The 21,323-nt window shown below is 37.5% G+C and overlaps 1 protein-coding gene across 4 annotated transcripts; it reads right to left on the bottom strand.

Annotated features, from left to right (window-relative positions):
- Window positions 1-381: 381 nt before the first annotated feature.
- LOC114284422 (E3 ubiquitin-protein ligase RHF1A-like) lies at window positions 382-13,410 on the bottom strand. 4 transcript variants are annotated; one of them, XR_014335000.1, is made up of 10 exons: window positions 12,347-13,410; window positions 12,091-12,243; window positions 10,744-10,797; window positions 9,114-9,160; window positions 8,893-8,955; window positions 8,659-8,743; window positions 2,830-3,162; window positions 2,493-2,579; window positions 2,051-2,401; window positions 382-802 (listed from the first exon to the last, which is right to left on the bottom strand). XR_014335000.1 is itself a non-coding variant. In XM_082877495.1 (7 exons), exons 1-4 carry the CDS (start codon window positions 9,182-9,184, stop codon window positions 2,995-2,997), a joined length of 387 nt encoding a protein of 128 aa, XP_082733621.1. In that variant the 5' UTR covers window positions 9,185-9,318; the 3' UTR covers window positions 382-802; window positions 2,051-2,401; window positions 2,493-2,579; window positions 2,830-2,994. The 4 variants fall into 4 exon arrangements, 1 of the variants encoding a protein (XP_082733621.1); XR_014334999.1 differs by having other exon boundaries at window positions 10,609-10,797; window positions 12,347-12,843; XR_014335001.1 differs by lacking the exons at window positions 9,114-9,160; window positions 10,744-10,797; window positions 12,091-12,243; window positions 12,347-13,410 and adding an exon at window positions 10,609-10,668.
- Between the last annotated feature and the right edge of the window lie 7,913 nt (window positions 13,411-21,323).

The following is a 21,323-nucleotide window of genomic DNA, read 5'->3' on the forward strand; positions in this document are numbered from 1 at the left end:
GAAAATTCTTTCTGGAAAAAAAAAAGAAAAAAAAGGGACAATTACAAATCAGTGAGAATTGGAAAAATTATTAACAAAAACATGATAAACATTATAAATATTAATAACTAAAATTATAAACTTTATACTTTCGTAAATAATATTTCTAAGCCTCGCTTATTAGTATTCTCCCAAAAAAATTATGAAAAACAAATTATTTTCTTGGAAACATCAAAAAAGTTATTTTGAATTTTCAAAATTGTTATAGTACAAATAAAAACAAATTGATGTTTTCCATCTTTTCATTATTTTGTTTTTGAAAACATGAACACTGAAAACACAACCAAACGCAAAAATCAAGAAGAAGAAAAAAGGGATGGAAATGGCAGACGCACAAAGGAATTCTCCAGAAAAGTCCATCTCCTTCCACCACGTCTATTAGTAAATAATTTTTACAAAGGAATTATTTATGTGCTTATTAATAAGCACAAAGGATAAACTTTATATTAATAAGCACATTAACGCCAGCAAAGTTAAAAATCCCATGCACTTAACTGGAACAATAATGCATATAACCATATTTATGTAAAAACAGTAAATCACTTGACAGGTTTCAAGTTTCGCGAATAGAATTATTGCAGGACAAGAACCAATTATCATCGTTTAAATCATGGTGGATTGATTCCTTGTCATACGTCACTTGCATAAACGCCTGGACTGATTCCTAATCGTACGGCATAGAGTAAATGCCTTCATGGGGGGAATGAAATGTGGAACCCATAGTTGAGCACTGGTTCGCATCTCAACAACATCACCTTCCAGACTGAAATGGAAAACATTGAAAGATTAGCCAAAGTTCAAATATAAAACATCTATCTTTGACAATCAGTTGAGAAATTGGGTACTTGTATGAATCATGGAAACTGAATCCTGCAATTTTGCTTATATTACTTTTGAAATGGCTTCACCCTAGTTCAAGTCTCTCCTATTGTTTTAATGGTGCATTTTCTCATTCTTCCTCCTCTCATGACAAAGAATACTATGCATGACAAGCATTTCAAATCACCCATTGAGGCGATTCACCATCACTTCAGGAATCTACCTGCTGGCCAAAGTAGAGATTATTGCATAAGTAACCATGAAACGGTGTTTGTTAATAAACAGGCCATTTGGACTGAGGATTAAACAAACCAAGCTCCAGTCTTCAGGCTATTATGCCAATGATGGTGCCTATTATTTAAACAAACCAAATAAAAGGATCGCTCATCCTCCAGGCTCCAGTCTAATGATAAACAATGAGCCTCCAATCTATCTATATGCCAATATGTTGGTCTCGAGGATTTGGTTATAAGACACAAATATCTGGTTTGGAAGCATCTCAAAGCTTTTCCTGGCTGTTTCTCAGCCATGCTGTCTCTCTCATCAGATTGCTTTAGTCATTACATTACACCAACTCAAACTCAACGAACCCTACCGACAATCTAGCAGACCAAAAATGCTGGGATGTCTATTAGCTTACCCATAATTATATAACCCAGCCAGCCAATGAACCCCAAATTCGGCACCCAAAAGTTCTCATATGAAATTCAACTAATACCATTGAATGACATAATATATAAAAGGGCCGTGCTACATCCCCCGAATTTGGGGAGCCCTAATCCCCCGAAAATTGAGACCAAGGCCAAAAAAAAAAAAAAAAAAAGATATCCAAAAACGACGTCGTTTTGGGGATTAGGGGGGACTTTTTTAGGGCTCCAAATCATTTCCCTATATAAAAACTTATGCCACACATGAAATTCCATTTCTGACATATATAGCTCATCCCATTGACATGAGAAAATAGCAAGAAAATAAGCTATGCTTATGGTAAGCATTCAAATCTTATGCAGTTGTCATTTCTATAACATGGAGCATTTCACACAAGTTCTACACAAACAAATTGATGGGCCAAAATGGCAAAAAGAAAATTAGAAAAAGAATGAAGGAATCAGCTCCCAACTAAGACAATGGCTTGTTAACAAAACTTGAGTAAAATAGTTTATTGAGAAGATGATTTAAAGAGTAAACAAACCTGAACGAGAGAAATATCCAATTCACTTGGGAAGGTACTGTGAACATAAGGGGATTGAGGTGAACTCATATCATGCACACTTTCCCCAGCATTTTCATTAGGAGACTGAGTAATTACACTCGAGTGTCTTTTCCTTTATACGAGAAGTTTGAGCTTCAGCAACTGGATAAAGGAACAGAAATTCCGGTCCGTTTTGAGGGAAGATCAAGGCACTCAATCATTCGTGCAGCACCAGCAATACCTGCATTCATCTCACGTTGAACTCCTCTTCCCAATTCTTTGACTGAGATATTGTGGGCAAGTAGCTTCTCTTTAAATCCTCGGGTACTTTTTGAGATTGATTCCTTATATCTGTTGCACAAGAACCATACGTCCAAGAATCAAAGAAATGAAACAAGCAAGCATCAGCTCCTAAAGAAACCAAACTATCCAAAAAAAATACCTGGCAGAAGCCACAGAAAATTTCGATTTAACAGACTCCGAGAAAGCAAGAAATTCAGAGGAGCTTGGTCTCTATGGACTTTCAGGGCTGCAAAGGACTCTAAATAATTACCAAACATGTAGAAAGTCATAGAATCATGTATCCGTAAGAACAGTCCGAAGAAATAGGTTGCAACAAACTTCTACATTATCAAACTCCGTCATTCACGTGCAACATTCAAAAACTATTCATCGATTATAAGAAATGAGTTAAGAGTGTCTTGGTTTATTGAAATTAATTCATGAATATATATATATATATATATCAAAATACACGGATCAACAGTTCTGGCAGGTACCTGGGTTTATTGCAACCATCTCTGTTGCCGACAGAGTTGGGTTCCACATTCACAGCCTCTGGAACCACAGACCTTAGAGTGCTAAATGTTGGTGAATCACCCTCCGAAAACTCATAACTGGAAGTTTGGTATTCTTCTGGTGATGTTGTGCGCATATGCTGCACATCAGGTAGAGGTAGATCTCCAGGAGGAACAGAGCAGAACCAATGGAGGACCAATACCAGAAGATCTCGGCCCTCCCCTTCTCTCAACATAACGAGCTCTGCGTGCTGCGGCGGCAAAATGCCTCATAATACACTCACCAAAATCTGAATCATCTCCATAAGATTTATCCTGAGAGACAATTGTTATTAGCAAGCTATTTAACATAACTGAGAGGGAGATTAATGATATGGACTTTGTGCCAGACAGATTTGGGCCGGGCAGAGTTGTGCCGGACAGATTTGGGCCGGGCAGAGTTGTGCCGGACAGATTTGGACCGGACAGAGTTGTGCCGGACAGATTTGAACTGGGCAGAGTTGTGCCGGACAGATTTGGACCGGACAGAGTTGTGCCGGACAGATTTGGGCCGGGCAGAGTTGTGCCGGACAGATTTGGGCCGGACAGAGTTTGGACTGAGTGTATGCCACCCCGGACCGAACAGAAACTGCTCGGCCAGGAAGTGACCGGTCGGACCAGGATGCTCGGTCCGAGGATGGTCGATGCCAGACAGACCGAGTGACCGGCGCCCGGAAAGGCGTGGTCAGCCGAGGTAGTTGATTGACCGGCAGGAAGGCCGACCAAAGGAGGTACCCGGGCTAGGCTTTGCCGGGATGCCGCCTAGCCCGGTCCTCCATGTGTTTGTCCGGTTAGGCGCATGGGTATGAAGCATGGCATGGCCGTGGTAGAGCAGCTCGGCTGCCGAGCTCCAGCTGTGAAGTCAGGCAGTTGAGATTAGGTGATGTTCAGCAAGGTCTATGCTGACAGATGGGATAGCAAAGCCACGTGTCAGGAGATGACTGGGAGTGGGTAAGGGGCTCAGAAGGTATATAGGCATGTCTGCGCCCCCTATACGCGATGGACGAACACTCTGTAAGGAATTTCTTACACTCAAACACTCTCTCCCTTCTCTCTATTCCCTCTAAGGTGTGTGCTAATTTGACCGTCGGAGGGTGTTTCCGGCCACACACCGCCGGGTAGCTCACCGTTATTTGCTCGCAGGTGATCGGATATCGACGGAGCTCGGAAGAAAGGAATACGGGCACGCCGGAATATTTGCTCCCCGTACAATTGGCGCCGTCTGTGGGAAGCTTGACAGACAAAACCTTGTCTTCCAGGTTCATCTGATCGCCGTCCATGGCGAACAACGACGAGTTTCCGTTGTCCGCCATCGACGGAGCCACCCCGGAGTATACCCGAAGGAGAGAGGGACCTCCTACTGTCCACCCAATGGCTGACTTGGGAACGCCCACTGGCGGACAGTCGGGAGACGCGCGGGATAAGCGCGGAAGAAGTCATGGTCATTCACGGAGTCCAGACGGTCACCGGCGGAGGAGAGACTCACACGCCAGACGTCTGGAAAATAAGTTGAGGGACCAAGACGCTGTCATCCGGCGAATGGCGGCGGAGATGGAGGATCTGAAGCGGCATGTCAAAGGGAAAGGTGAAGCTAGAGTGGGTGACCACAGTGAGCGCACCCCATCCCGCCGTTCAGGTGGTCAGAGTCAGCGACGCATTCCATCCATTTCTATTACCAGAAGTTACCAAGTTAGTGATTCCGACGTGCATGCAGAGAAGTCTAGCGCGCAAGACAGCACCTACCGGCCTTCACGTCCGGTGACGACTTCGAGGTACTCTTACTCCGCTCATTCAGAGGATTTGCGGGCGGTCTTAAAGGAGCGGGTTCGTCGGCGCGAAGCTCAGAGGATACCGGCGTTCCAGCGGCTATCCTACGGGGTTCACGCCAGCGAGGAGGTCGGAATGCCTCCACCCCGCCAAGCAGCGCCACTCCTAGTGGATTCAGATTTGGCCAGGTTGAGTGCCACCCCTTTCTCCCTGGAAATAGAAACTACACCGCTTCCGGCAGGCTTCCACCAGCCAAAGTTCGCGCTTTACGACGGGAAAACCGATCCTTACCTGCATGTGAGCCACTTCCGACAGGTTATGGCCGGACATAGGCGAAATGACGGACTTATGTGCCTGATCTTCCCGTCAAGTTTAGGCGAGCTGGGCTTGAAGTGGTTCGAGAGGTTGCCGGAAGGGAGCATACAACGATGGCATCAGTTGGCCGAAGCCTTTGTGACGCGCTTCAAAACCAACACAAAAACACCAAAGGAAGTCGATCATTTACTTAGTGTCAAGATGGAACCGAGCGACACACTGAAGGCATACAACTCGAGGTATTGGGAAACCTTCAACGAGATCTTGGATTGCCCGGTCAACCTTGCAATCACGCAATACAAGCGCGGTCTCCCGCTCGGACATAGGCTGAGGGATTCGCTTACAATGAACCAGCAGACATCCATGTGGCACCTAATGCAGCGCATCAATGAGCACATCCGAGTAGAGGATGATGCGGCGACGTCCACCGCGGAGACAACCTCGATGGCAACGAGTAAGTGGGCGACTGGGTTTTAAGGAAGGTCATGGGCAACGCACTAGTGCCGGGTGAAGGCAAGCTAGGGGCAAACTAGGAGGAGCCTTACAAGATAACCGGGCAAGGGGGCATACAACTTAGAAGATTTGGATGGCAAAGGCGTACCCCGGCCATGGAATGCGGCCTTATGTAATTTTTTGAGGGACTTGTTTCCCCTACACTTCTGAATGCAAATACTCTTTTTGTCAATGTAATAGAAGTGAATTACTTTTGCTGAAGAGCTTTGTTGTGTCCGAAATAATAGTGGATATGGGGCCTACTCTTCTGTTCCAGCCGAGATGTTTTACTCCGGCTGAAGAGTTGATGATTTGCTCAACTGTAAGGTTCCAGCCGAGATGTTTTACTCCGGCTGAAGAGTTGATGATTTGTTCAACTGCGAGGTTCCAGCCGAGATGTTTTACTCCGGCTGATGAGTTGATGATTTGTTCAACTGCGAGGTTCCAGCCGAGATGTTTTACTCCGGCTGAAGAGTTGATGATTTGCTCAACTGCGAGGTTCTAGCCGAGATGATTTACTCCGGCTGACGGGTTGATGATTTGTTCAACTGCGAGGTTCCAGCCGAGATGTTTTACTCCGGTTGAAGAGTTGATGATTTGCTCAACTACGAGGTTCCAGCTGAGATGATTTACTCCGGCTGACGGGTTGATGATTTGCTCAACTGCGAGGTTCCAGCCGAGATGATTTACTCCGGCTGAAGAGTTGATGATTTGTTCAACTGCGAGGTTCCAGCCGAGATGTTTTACTCCGGCTGAAGAGTTGATGATTTGCTCAACTGCGAGGTTCCAGCCGAGATGTTTTACTCCGGCTGATGAGTTGATGATTTGCTCAACTCCGAGGGTCCAGTCGAGCTGTTCTTGTCCGCCAGGAAAGAAGTCGCGGAGCGGACCTTGCTCCCCCTCTTTAGAGTTCCTTGGCCGAGCTGATCTTGTCCGCCAAGAAAGAAGTGGCGGAGCGGACCTTGCTCGCCTTCTTTGGAGTTCCTTGGCCGAGCTGATCTTGTCTACCAAGAAAGAAGTGGCGGAGCGGACCTTGCTCCCCTTCTTTGGAGTTCCTTGGCCGAGCTGATCTTGTCCGCCAAGAAGGAAGTCGCGAAGCGGACCTTGCTCCCCTTCTTTGGAGTTCCTTGGCCGAGCTGATCTTGTCCGCCAAGAAGGAAGTCGCGGAGCGGACCTAGCTCGCCTTCTTTGGAGTTCCTTGGCCGAGCTGATCTTGTCCACCAAGAAGGAAGTCGCGGAGCGGACCTAGCTCGCCGACCTTGGAAGTTCCTTGACCGAGCTGTTGTTGCTCGCCAAGAAGCAAGTCGCGGAGCGGACCTTGCTCGCCGACCTTGGAAGTTCCTTGACCGAGCTGATGTTGCTCGCCAAGAAGCAAGTCGCGGAGCGGACCTTGCTCGCCGACCTTGGAAGTTCCTTGACCGAGCTGATGTTGCTCGCCAAGAAGCAAGTCGCGGAGCGGACCTTGCTCGCCGACCTTGGGAGTTCCTTGACCGAGCTGATGTTGCTCGCCAAGAAGCAAGTCGCGGAGCGGACCTTGCTCGCCGACCTTGGAAGTTCCTTGACCGAGCTGATGTTGCTCGCCAAGAAGCAAGTCGCGGAGCGGACCTTGCTCGTCGACCTTGGAAGTTCCTTGACCGAGCTGATGTTGCTCGCCAAGAAGCAAGTCGCGGAGCGGACCTTGCTCGCCGACCTTGGAAGTTCCTTGACCGAGCTGATGTTGCTCGCCAAGAAGCAAGTCGCGGAGCGGACCTTGCTCGCCGACCTTGGAAGTTCCTTGACCGAGCTGATGTTGCCCGCCAAGAAGCAAGTCGCGGAGCGGACCTTGCTCGCCGACCTTGGAAGTTCCTTGACCGAGCTGATGTTGCTCGCCAAGAAGCAAGTCGCGGAGCGGACCTTGCTCGCCGACCTTGGAAGTTCCTTGACCGAGCTGATGTTGCTCGCCAAGAAGCAAGTCACGGAGCGGACCTTGCTCGCCGACCTTGGAAGTTCTTTGCCGAGCTGTTGTTGCTCGCCAAGAAGCAAGTCGCGGAGCGGACCTTGCTCGCTGACCTTGGAAGTTCCTTGACCGAGCTGATGTTGCTCGCCAAGAAGGAAGTCGTGGAGCGGACCTTGCTCGCTTTCTTAGTACGGTCACCATCTTGCATATTGAGGACCGAGGAAGTATTACCCCGATCGGGATAGGTAATCCCAGTCACGCTTCAGCGGACGGAATTAAGGGGCAATTGAGAGGGAGATTAATGATATGGACTTTGTGCCAGACAGATTTGGGCCGGGCAGAGTTGTGCCGGACAGATTTGGGCCGGGCAGAGTTGTGCCGGACAGATTTGGACCGGACAGAGTTGTGCCGGACAGATTTGAACTGGGCAGAGTTGTGCCGGACAGATTTGGGCCGGGCAGAGTTGTGCCGGACAGATTTGGGCCGGGCAGAGTTGTGCCGGACAGATTTGGGCCGGGCAGAGTTGTGCCGGACAGATTTGGGCCGGACAGAGTTTGGACTGAGTGTATGCCACCCCGGACCGAACAGAAACTGCTCGGCCAGGAAGTGACCGGTCGGACCAGGATGCTCGGTCCGAGGATGGTCGATGCCAGACAGACCGAGTGACCGGCGCCCGGAAAGGCGTGGTCAGCCGAGGTAGTTGATTGACCGGCAGGAAGGCCGACCAAAGGAGGTACCCGGGCTAGGCTTTGCCGGGATGCCGCCTAGCCCGGTCCTCCATGTGTTTGTCCGGTTAGGCGCATGGGTATGAAGCATGGCATGGCCGTGGTAGAGCAGCTCAGCTGCCGAGCTCCAGCTGTGAAGTCAGGCAGTTGAGATTAGGTGATGTTCAGCAAGGTCTATGCTGACAGATGGAATAGCAAAGCCACGTGTCAGGAGATGACTGGGAGTGGGTAAGGGGCTCAGAAGGTATATAGGCATGTCTGCGCCCCCTATACGCGATGGACGAACACTCTGTAAGGAATTTCTTACACTCAAACACTCTCTCCCTTCTCTCTATTCCCTCTAAGGTGTGTGCTAATTTGACCGTCGGAGGGTGTTTCCGGCCACACACCGCCGGGTAGCTCACCGTTATTTGCTCGCAGGTGATCGGATATCGACGGAGCTCGGAAGAAAGGAATACGGGCACGCCGGAATATTTGCTCCCCGTACAATAACCAATTTGAAGGATAAGTAGATTCAAGTTAAACCATACAACTCACAATATTCATTTCATAGTCCTCATGGCAAGCATTGCGCCTTGACCTCAAATTCCTCTCATTCTCCACGGCAGCTAAAAGCTCTTGACTAAAGGTAGAAGAAAGAAAATTGGCAATAAATAATAACTTCATGAGATTGAATTCATCACTGAGACACCGACACTAAGAAATTCATGAGTTAACAACAACAAATTGTTTGTGCGCCAATGTGATTCTTTCCACACAAAAATCATCTACCTGGAAGGGTCCTTCAAGACAAGAAGCTGCCAGCATATAGAGCACTCTTTGCTTCTTTGTGACCTGAAGAGAAACAAGTTACCATACGAACAAACGAACACAATGTACAAGTAAAAACCATGCATGTGAACACATGGGTGTGAAGTGCCATCACTGAAATATTGGTTCTAAAGTTTCAGACAGTTCAAGTTTAAACTAAATAAAATAGTAAGTGCATCTACCATGCAAGAAAACAGTGGAGATGATACTCATGTCTACAGTTGGTGACCTGTGAAAAGAAACAAGACTTCATAGATTAATACTTGCTTGAACCTGCATGTAATTATCTATAAAATGAGCAAGAACAACCAATATATAATATCAGGACAAGAGTATTTATCATAAATTACTAGCAATCATTTGGCAAATTCGATATCACAACCATAAAATTCAAAACTTTATGACACAAACCCAATCATAAAGAGAAGAAGAGTTGCAAAAATAGAAATTTAAAAGAATAACATAATTGACCCCCAAATATATCTGATGAAGATGACAGAATTCCAGCCAAATCAATCGATTGAACTCTAAAATTAAATGGAAAAACATGGTTTATTGCCACTACTGATCCAGCACAATAGATCAATATGTAGAAGAAGGCACAAATTGACAATCTGAGATCATAGAATCACAAAATTCGAAGAAACCAACTAACCCAATTACAAACTTGACACTCCGTGAAGCATATACAAACCAAACGATGATAATCAGTGACAAGATTTCAAAAGTGAGAGCAAAAATTAAGCTATTTTATTTCACAAATAAACTCATTCCAACTAGTTCAAAGACCATGTCTCGAGTTGTTCAAGTTCGAAGCTTCGAATCTCAATTCAATTCAACCTAAAATCACAAATTTAACATTCTTCGACTCTACTAAACAGAACAATTAAAAACATAAAATGGGAGGATCTTGTGAGTTGAAAGTCTCGAGACAGATACTATATGCGTCTTTGAAATCATCCTCGTGATCAGCAACGGTAGCTCTGGATGACGATGCGGAGGAAATCATCGGAGGATTGTCGAGTGAGGATACAAAATCCGCCATTTTTACAGTGATCAAGAAGAGAGAGAGAGAGAGAGAGAGAGGAATGAAGAGGAAGAAGAGAAAGGGGCAGAAAACACAGGAAAATTCCGCTATTCAGACGGTTGGTAGAAGTAGAATCAATCAACTCCAAAAGCAAACGCTATTTCATTTTTTTTTTTAATTTTGATTTTTTTATTTAAAAAATAAAATAGATAATACAAACAAACAAACAAACAAAAATTGTATCAACAATATTAGACAATTTCATTCTCGAAAAAGTTATTAATCATACTTTTGTTTTTAAAAAACTAGTTGGACAGCCATGCGCATTAGTTGAGAATAAGATGCTTTTAGAATATAATTAAGGTGCCTTGAGCTACTATCCAATTCATAAAGAATAAAATGAATAATTGATGCTACCAGTATCTAGTGAGCAACGCCCTAAAAAATTGCCAATAACTCAGTCAAAATCCATAGTCAGTATATACTAGAATAATTTTAAGATGCAAAAGAGATGAATCATAGCTAGCATAACCAGTTATAGCAATGTATGCTTACATCAGACGAGGTAAAATCCAAGGATTCAACCAAAAGAATTACTAAAAGTTAAAGAATTAACAAATATTCATGGTGAGAGGTCTAACATGACTTACTTTAAGAGTGGGTTCAACAGTGATTCTATCACCACCAATGATGCTGCAAACCTACTCTAGTCAATCTTTCTAAATTGAATTACTTTACATCTCAATGAGCAAAAGGAAATAAATCGTTCATATTGCCATGCTTACTCCACTTTATCCATAGGCAGCCTCTCTTCAGTGCTTTGCATCTTCAATCACTACCTGGGAAGAAATAATTCAGAATCCACTCATCAAACTGGAAGGTAGCATCCCAAAAGGTCCCAAAATTATGTACATAACAAATTGCGGCATGACAATTGCAACTACATGGCTATTCCTCTGGAAACTCAAAAGCTATGAAAATCAGAAGTTAGCTATGAATGATTGATACACTAGCTATATAATATCAAATTTGGAAGATCCCATTTAAATGGATAACTCAAAAAGACCACATGATAATGATTGAATACTACTCAAGGAATTACCTTTTGCCTTTAAGAAGGCGGAGAAAAAGAGCTATTGTCAATTCATTCTATTGCAGTCTATCCACTCATTGCTATGTACATTCCAAGATGTAAAAGACAATGAAAACTCCCACACTGTTGTTTCAAGCTAAACAACCGGCCATTCATTTTAAATAATCAAACCCACAATTTATAATTCCAACTTATTTTATTTTCTTAACAAGAGAAAAAAAAAATTCTTAATTAACATTTGAATCGGCAATTGAATCTACACAACATCTACCCATGTAGCCAAAGGTAAATCTCATCAAATTATCATGCATCCACCATATTGAGAGTTCATGATATGTGAAGTTCAAATAAACAATTTTGAGTGAATTAATTGAGAAGACATGACTGTATGATATGTGAAGTTCATTGTCTTGCTTTTCTCCAAGATATATGCTTTCTTTATTATATAGGAGGTGTCCACATCAGGTCTTTGTGAATCATAACCAAGAGCCTATTTCCTTTTGTTTAATTTTATACTGTTCTACATTGATCTTGTGCCTTTAATTTTCTACTGTTCTTCATTCTGGTGTCATATGTAACATGTTATGTGTCATTAGGTATTCAAAATGATTGCTAGACAATATTGTTGGACCTATTAAATCGTAATGATTTATTTGTCAAATACAAGGAATAGATTGATTCATTGGTAAATTCATCCAGGTCAATTTTTCCTTGAAAGAAATTTTTTTTTTCTAGCATGACAATATGGTTTTGCCTACTATAAATACCCAAGGACGGGAATTTATTTATTTATTTTTTATGGTTTTGTATTTGTATCTATGCTGAGAGATGAGATATGGCAACATAATTGAATTTTTGGTTTAGACATATTCACAAGCACGTGGTGGACAATTTATGGAGGCAAAGACATGTGAATATCTTGTGTAGGCATATTGTCAAGCACATAGTAAGCAAATTTTGAAGGGAACACACAATGAATAAAACAAGAGCATGAATCTATGGCAAAAAACCAAACAAAATATAGCATTGAAGATAGTACCAGGTATTTTGTTTGTTGCAGATGACACCAACGGTAGAAGCAAGAGCTATATATATAGGATCCTCCGCATCTTAACATTTGGTACAAAGCACATGAAAACACCGTTTGTCCAAATTGGAGGTCCAACCAATCCATAGCATCTGGAATCTGTATCTGCAAATTTTAACAGAAAACCATAACCACATATTAGAGATGAACTTTGCCTCTTCTCTTACAATCGCATGGAATAGATATATCGGTGCAATTTCTTTCATACGAGGAAGAAGGCACAAAACATGCAAGAGCCACACGTTGAAAGATAAATTCCGCCGCTTTGTCTATATCTTCTCTACAACAGCAGCTCATTTTGTTAACCTATAATTCTCTTAAAAGAAGCAGGGAAGCTTGGACAATTTACTGAGTTAAATTCGAAAGTTCATTACTACACAGCTGACAAATCACATGCCCAAAGACTTACAAACTGAAGTTAGCAGTAAGGAAAGAATGGTTTATGTGAAGGGAAAAAAAACTATTGCGATTAAATACTGGGGAAAACAATAACCAAAAATATGTTAAAACAGAATAAAACTGTGAAAAGCATATTTGTACAAAGAAAATATACACAAAAATATCTATACACAATTTTATCAATTTGAATTCTTATTTTCTAATGTATTTATGACATTATGATTGAAAAAGGAGCATAATTTTTATACATATAAACTACAAATGTTTACATTTATACATAAGTTTATGAATGCTGATTTAATAAGTAAGACACAAGAAAACTCCCTCAAATACTTATATGAAATTTTGGAAAACGTAAAGTACAAAAAAAAAAGGGAGTTTTTCTACTCGTATTGAATTTAACACATACTTTTTTGTGCTCAAGAAACCTACTCGGAAATTCTACTCACTTCGATAATTTGCATACTTGTGGGTACAAAAATATGAAAATAATTACAAACAAGAGCTGTATCAAATTACAATACTGTGGCAAAAAATTTCTTCGTCTATCTATAGGGCCCATTTGGTATCACTTAAGAGTTTATTTATAAGGTTTGTAACAATTTTGGACTTTAAAGATGAATGTTACTGTAATGCTTTCACAAACTTTACAAAGAATGTTTATAGAATGCCTTTGAGCATCGAGATCTTGGTTTGCTGATCCGAACCATATAAATTGCTGACTACGGAGGTAGGGTTTTTTTAAATTAAAAGTTACTTTTTCATCAAAGTGAGCATCAGTTAGTTTATGTTTTAGGGAGGGGGGGAACAAAAGAAATAAGGCATCAATTAGTCGGTTTTATGTGGTTGAATTGAATGTTCTTAAAGCGTTTTTTTCCCATCCTTTTCTGTCGCAATGCACTGGAATTAACATATTGCAAGTCAGGTGTGTGTTGATTTGTTTTCCAAATATTTAATTGTTTGGCAGATCATTTGCGGTGATGGTGTACAGTATGGTTAGTACAATATGCAAGTGTGTATGAGAATGGCAGCCCTTTAGGCATATTGTCAAACACATAGTGAGCATGAAATTGATTTCATGTGTTGGAAACAATGGATTCCACCGGTTCAAAAGCTAGGAGTTGCAACTCATTTTCTGGGCATATGGCGGACGTATACATCTGAAACTTTGTTGAAACGGGGCAAAACAGTTTATTTGGTTCAACCGTTATTCTACTTGCACTAGGGGTAAGTTTTAGACAGCTTCATGCTTAAGATTCAAACGAGCTATTTGCTTCTGTTCTTTTACTTTTACATATAGGTATAGAATTATCACACTATAATAAAAAAAAATTGAAAAATAGGTGTTTTTTTGAATTTCATGGTTTCTATTTTTGAAAATGTGAAAAGTAAAAAATAAAAGGGGAGTACTACAAAAAAATAATTACAAATTAATTTAAAATTTTATAAATATTGATAATTAAATTTATAAATTTTTTAATCTATTTATATATAGATTTTTTTTTTTTTTTTTTTTGCATCTCAATTTGTGTAATTTCCCCAAAATAAAAAATATTTGAAAGAAATCAAATAAAAATAAATTATGTAATTGATCCCACGTGAGACACATGATTATATTCGGGTTAATTCTATCAAGACTTCCCTAACTATTTGTAACACTTTATTCTCTTTTTTGATAAATCCGTTTAAATTGATCCTTTAATTATAAAAATTATATAAATACAACTCTCGTGAAGTTGGTCCAAAAGGATGAAAGTAATATATTTTTTTTAAATAATATTATATGTACCAATTAGCACTCATTTGTGAAGAAGGATTGGGTTGGGTTTGGGGTTATTTCAGTCACAAAAAGATAAAATAAGTTTTTTAACCTAATAAGATCAAACATCACATCCAACACATAATCATTTCATTTTTTCTTTCATAAAAGTCTATAAAGCTAAAAAAGCTAAAGAGTCTATCTCAAACGAGACTTTTTAGTCCCAGGCTAAAATAGCTAAAAAATCAACTCATTTCTCAAATGAACTCAGTGTACTAACTAGTGTACTAATTGATGATGTGGCATAATTTAAAAAGTTTTTGATATTTGTAATTTATATAATGAATGGGGTCAATAATAATATCATAACTAGTATTGGTACACTAGTTAGTATACTAATTGATGCATGTAGCACCATCGTATTTTTTAGTTGAAGGGGTCAAAATTTATTGATTCATAAATAAGGGATAAGTTGATATTTACAAATAAATAAATGAAAGAGTCTTAATGTAATTAATCTATTATTTCGTTTAAAAATAAAATAAAATAATTACATGTCCCTCTATAATTGAAAAGTCACACAAAATGTGACATATAAATCTAGACTTTACTAATAGAATTGTCTTCAAATTAGGCCTTACTATTATTATTATTATTTATAGGAGTTGCATTTTAAGGTTTTATTCCTCTTTAATTTTTAATGCCTCAAGAAGAAAAATAAAATAAAATAAAATAAGTAAAATAAAATAAAATAAAGTAAAAAATGATCCTAGACCATTCTATTTTGTAAATTTCCAGTTGATGAGGTTCGCGTCAATTATGAGGTGTGAAGGTGAAGTGCGAACCAACCACCACATATCCAAGCATATGGGTTTAGAAAAAGTAGCAGACAAGCAATATAAAAAAAATTAAAAGAAAAAGGTGTAAAAAAAAGTTGTGAATGTTAGACAATCTTTACTGTATTTAAGTAGATTAAATTCTGTTATTTACTAAATAACAACTAGAATATAAAGAAATAAAAGAAATGAGAGAATTTGTTTGATTACAAAAATCAAACTACAAATAAAATAAAATAAAATAAATAAATAACAGATTTTATTTTGTTACAAAAATAAAATTAAAATCTAATTTAAATAAATAAATAAAACAGAATAATAAATTAAACAACTTATTTGATTAATTTATTTGAATAATTATCTGATCAAGTCCAGTGTTTGACACTGTATCCTTAAGACAGATTCGTCCTCTCCTCGGTGCTTTCAGAATTTGGACGTCTATCTCTCAGAATAAAATGATCTACTACAAACAATAGCAGCACTACAAATTGTTTGTCTTACGAACACACTAAGTGTTTAAGAAAATAATGCAACAAAATGAAGAATGAATTTGCAGAGCTCTTAAGGACGAAAATAATGAATTTTCGGAATGACCAACATCAATTGAGGGTTGTCCTATTTATAGATGTAATGGTGGCTGCAGATTTTGAATTAAACAGGTGCAAACCTGTTGGTTTTGAATTCAAACAGATTTGAATCTATTGGGTTTATAATTCAAACAGATAAAAAATGGGAAGGACCCTGTTTGGATGTACAGTAAAACCGGACCAGTTTATTTCCGGTTTAATTTGAATTCTGGAAAACGGGAAGGGCCCTGTTTAGATGTACAGTAAAACCGGACCAGCTTATTTCCGGTTTAATTTGAATTCTGGATTTTATTTTACCAAAAATAAACTTAAATTTAAATGTTTTTGGCCCAAAAAGATTAGTATTGGGCCGAACAAGCCTAACCACACACTAGCACTAGCACTCGAGCCCAGGCCCAGCCTGCCCGAGCGGCGGTGGCGGTGCGCGCGTAGTGATTTTTGGATCCAATGGGTCTAGCCCATTTTGTCCATAACCTCTCCCTCTAAAACACTTGGGTACCCCTTGGGGCACACCCCAAGTTCCAAACCCATGCCTTATAAACCCATTCAAAACTTCCCACCAAATCAATGTAGGACAAGCCTTATTCAATACCTTTAAGGATTTTTCACCAAAACTCCATTTCCATGGAGTATACTTTGGCTTCAATTTCCCATTCACTCGGTAATGGTTTTGAGTAACCAAATATACCACGTGAATCACAACGCGGCATAGAACGCGCTACCACTTTGACCCGTGAAAATCAATGCACAGGGCCCACCTAAAAAATAGACTAAATTTAGGAAAAAAATTTGATTTTACCCAGAATTTTATAACCATTTTCAACAGTGAATTCTAGTGTTTTTTTTTTTAAGATGGGGAAATGTGATTTTTAGTTTGAAATGTACTAATTTAGGTGTAAGCTTTTACAAGACATTGCTATTTATTTTTTTATGTGAAAAATCATATGGTGAAATGGACCTATGTGAAAAAGAGGTTGATTAAACAAAAATGAATATCCACTTAAAAGTATATTTGGAAAATAATAACGAAACTATTTAAATTACTTTAATATAACTTTCATTGATTAAATTAAATTTGTCTTTAGATCACTTCTAAAATAAAGAAACTTATGTTGACCATAACTTGTTTTCTGTACTTCATTGAACTTGACTTAGATTTGATTTGATCAGCTACTTTGTTTAGTGACTAATTATATTGACTTGAAATTATCTCAAGAAATAATCGACCAAGTTTTTTTTTAAAATTTTTTGCAGGAGATAAATGAATCATGCTTATATATACTTTGAAAACATTAATATGTTTGGTTAGTTTTCAAAATATTTTAGAGATTTCTTTTTTCAAAAAGCTAGTTTGACAAAAGCAAACACCAAAAAAATTATTTGTGAATTTTCTAAAATTATTTCTGCCTACCTAAAAAAAAGAGAGAAAAACATATGGAAATAATGAGTTTTTATTTTTTATTTTTTTCCCCAAACTAGCTTTTGAAAAAAATTTAAGAAATAGATCCTGAAAACTTAAATCAATTCCAAGAAAATCTATTATTTAGTTTAATTGGTTTATTTGAGCTTCATGTGTAATTATATTATCAAAAATCATAATTGACATTTACATTTCTCTTGAAATTTGAGTTTATAAAACTTAATTGTTTAAATATATTTTTTTTCTTTTCATAATATTATAAAACATGATCTCAATCAGACAGAGTGAAATTCTAACAAAGTACAATTATCATAGTTGATTTGCTTTGAAATGATGACACAAAGAACAAGATTAAGGTGCAACTATAAAGATTTATAATGAAAATATTAGTGGAGCTAATTTAGAGATATATTGGAGTTAGAGAAAAGATAGTTAAAAAAAAGAAAAAGAAAAAGAAAAGTAAAGTAAAAAAGAGAAGAAGAAGTTAATAACACGTTTAGATCATTAATTTGTTAAAGAAAATAAAAATTGAATTATGTAAGTATGGTTAATAAAATGAATTTGTATTTCACTTTCTTCAGTTCTAATTTTTTTTTTTTTATATTATTATTAGAGAGACAAGTCAGAGAAAAGATAGTTCATCAATAATAAAAAAATAAAATAATATATTTGAATCTTGAATTTGTTATAAAAATGAATTTGCATCTATTCATTTTTTCCCTTTTTATTAAGGGTAAATTACCAACACCCCTCGAGATTTGATTAAAATACAGATTCTCCCCTGAGGTTTGAGAAATTACATCCCGCCCTTGAGGTTTATATTTACATAACAAATTGCTCCATGAGGTTTATATAACAAATTGCCCCCTAATTTGTTATGTAAATATAAACCTCAAGGGACAATTTGTAATTTTCCAAAGCTCAGGGGGAATCCGTATTTTAGTTAAATCTCGAGAGGGGTGTTGGTAATTTGCCCTATTATTATTAACTTAAAAACAAAAATAAATTAAAAAAATTCACTACTTTGTTTATCTCAATTTTTTAAGGCAAAATTTATTTTATCCCTTGTGATTTGAGATCAGAATACTTTACTTTTTATGGTTCAAATATAGTCAAGAAGCTTCTATATAGTTTTGGACTAAAGTGCACCTGTTAATACTATTAACTACAAATGTAAAATGATCACAAATCCTTTTTTTTTTCTCTCTCTTATCTCTCATACACATAATTTATAATGACTAACATTAATTTAATTAAATCACAATTAATTATAAAAATTTAATTATTATTATAATTCTTAACTTTTAATCTTAATTTAATTATATTTTAGATGAAAATTAATTCTAAATTCTTAATTATTTATTATAATTCCTACCATGTTAATCTAATTTTAATTTAATTATATTTATATTTCAATTCTTAGTTGTTATTTATTTTATATTTTAAATTAATTCTTAAATATATTTTAATTTATTTTATTTTAATTAATATATTAATCTAATTTTAAGATTAGAGAAAATGGATAACATTGTCTTTTGTTATATTTATTTTATTTTATTTTTTCATAAAATCAAACTCTTTCTAAAGAATAGTACGTGTGTGACATACCTTCTATTAGTTTAGATTAAAAAACTAGAAAAATTTAGTCTACCATCCCTCTCTAACCTTCAGTAATGAGAAAGGTTCACAATATTTCTTTTTATAATCTAAAGTCTCTCAGTCATATCCTCTCTCCTTTCTCTTTCCCTCATCCTCTCTCTCTCTCCAAGTGAAACAAGAACCATGGCTTCCTTTCTGCAACTCTTCACCCTAATCTTCATCTTCATCTCTACTACAATCATCACCGCCATTGACGACTCTTCGTTTTCAATGGTTCCTTCATCATCGTCATCACCATCAATACTGTTTCAAAACCACCACACGTACTCATCATCTTTAACAGACGCCGCAGAGCACAAACCCACTTTTCGTCCATCGATAGCCTTCCGGCAAACCAAACACCCGAGTTCCCTCATTCTTGGAGTTCTCTTTCTCGGACCTCAAAGTTGCTATTAACAACTTCATCCCTGAGTACATCATCTCCTAAGCAGTTATACTCTCTCTCTCTCTGTGTAATTGATCTTTTTTAGAACCACAAGGGTCTATCTACATCACTGATTTTAATACAAATTTGGGTAATATACAAAAGAAAAATCAACTAAATTCTTGTTTTTCGTTTGATTGCACTTATTGTTTGTGAAATTTACTAGTCCGGTTAAGTGTTGTGTTGTGATATTCACTGCTTTTGGTGTTTTGATTTCTAGAATTCATCCTTAATTCGATTAATATTGTAAATTAGAATAATGATGATTTGATTTTTGGATGGATCTCGTCATCTATTTCGCTCAAGTTGACGAGGTAACTCTCATTTGCTCTATTTGTATGTACATAATTTGATGCGTACACTGGAAGCAAGATCCCTTCGATCGACATTGGTGCACATGTTGTTCGAATGTCTTACAGCCCAGAAAAAAATTAGTCAAATGGGTGGTTGTTCAATTTTCTCTAGTTTATTGTTGTTTGAATGTCTTACGGTCCAGAAAAAATTGGTCAAAATGAAAATTATGGTTGTTCAATTTTCTCTAGGTTGTTGTTGTCTGAATGTCTTACAGTCTAGAAAAAATTGGTCAAAATGAAAATGGTGGTTGTTCTATTTTCTCTGGTTTACTGTTGTCTGAATGTCTTACAGTCTAGAGAAAATTGGTCAAAATGAAAATGGCGTTTGTTCAATTTTCTTTGGTTTGATAAAAAAACACAGAGAAAAATATGAACAAACTAGAAAAAATTGGTCAAAACATAGAAAAATTCTTTGGGAAGTCCAGAGAAATTCTGTGGATTGAATTTTCTTTGAATCGATATTGAGGGACCTTAGACATTATGAAAATATTGAGTGTCTTTTATGCTATAAAATCTTAATATCAGGGATCCTAAAAAAAATCTCCAAAAAACTAACAGTGACAATTTAATACAAAATTACATGGGAGCTTTCTAACTATATTTGAACCAGTGATAAAGTGTTCCAGTGCCAAATCACGAGAAGGTAAAATGAATTTACCTATTTTTTTAAGCAAAAATTTTAGATCAGTGTAGAATTTAAAAATTAATTACAAATTAATAATAAACTTTATAAATATTAATAATTAAAATTACAACATTTCTATTTATATGTAATAATTTTCTTAAATTACCACTGACATGTAATTTTTTTTTTTAAAAAGGCAAAAAAATGCATGAATAATTTTTTTTTTAAAAAAAATTGTTTTTGAGGGAACTATATGCAGGTGGAAGAAGAGAAAATAATTATCAACACATGAAAGCCATGTTTGATTCACAAGATTAATAGTAAAGGTATTAATTATCCTATCAAATTAGTCTGGTATTCACTATCCATTAGTAGAATAAATTATCCTTTTATCCATTGTTTGATTTGTATTGGATAATAAAACATATAAAGGTAAAAGAGTTTTTTTATTTTATTTCTCAACTTAGGATATAAAATCTCACACCTATCCCATTGCTAATAATTCTACAAATTTGTTGGATTGATTATTCATTGGATTAATAATCCTAAAATAGAATTTCAAAACAAACACAGGATTATTGGGCTCACGGATTAATAATCTCAATCCTATACTCTAATCCAGTCAATCAAACATGTCCGAAAGGTACAATCACAAACACACTTACACCTTCTATATATTGATAATTTTTTTTCTCCTCTCCATTTGTATGTAATTTTCCATTATTTTTAATACGTTATTATGGGTGAGTCCAAAAGATCAACGACTTTTAACGTGTTATGACCGGCAGAGTTCAATCAACACGACTTCGTAAGGAGCTTTTATTTGTGCACACTTATTCTATCCTGTGCGTACATTTAATGATAATTATTTTTATTACAATTTTATTTTAAAGTGAAATTATTATTATTATAGACATCACACACAATTCAAATAAATACATTCGGAAGTTGAATGTTAAAAAAATTAAAAAAAATTGAAATTCTACTGTCGAAAAAAATGATAATTTTTGAAATTCTACTTCCGAACATGCTGTTTATTTTCGAAATGCTACTTCCGAATAAGTTATTTATTGAGAATGATGTACATAGAGTGTAATGAGTGTGCGCAAATAGAAGCTTCCGA

Source organism: Camellia sinensis, chromosome 7, assembly GCF_055761805.1.
Source record: "Camellia sinensis isolate YWXY chromosome 7, ASM5576180v1, whole genome shotgun sequence".
Taxonomy (NCBI): domain Eukaryota; kingdom Viridiplantae; phylum Streptophyta; class Magnoliopsida; order Ericales; family Theaceae; genus Camellia; species Camellia sinensis.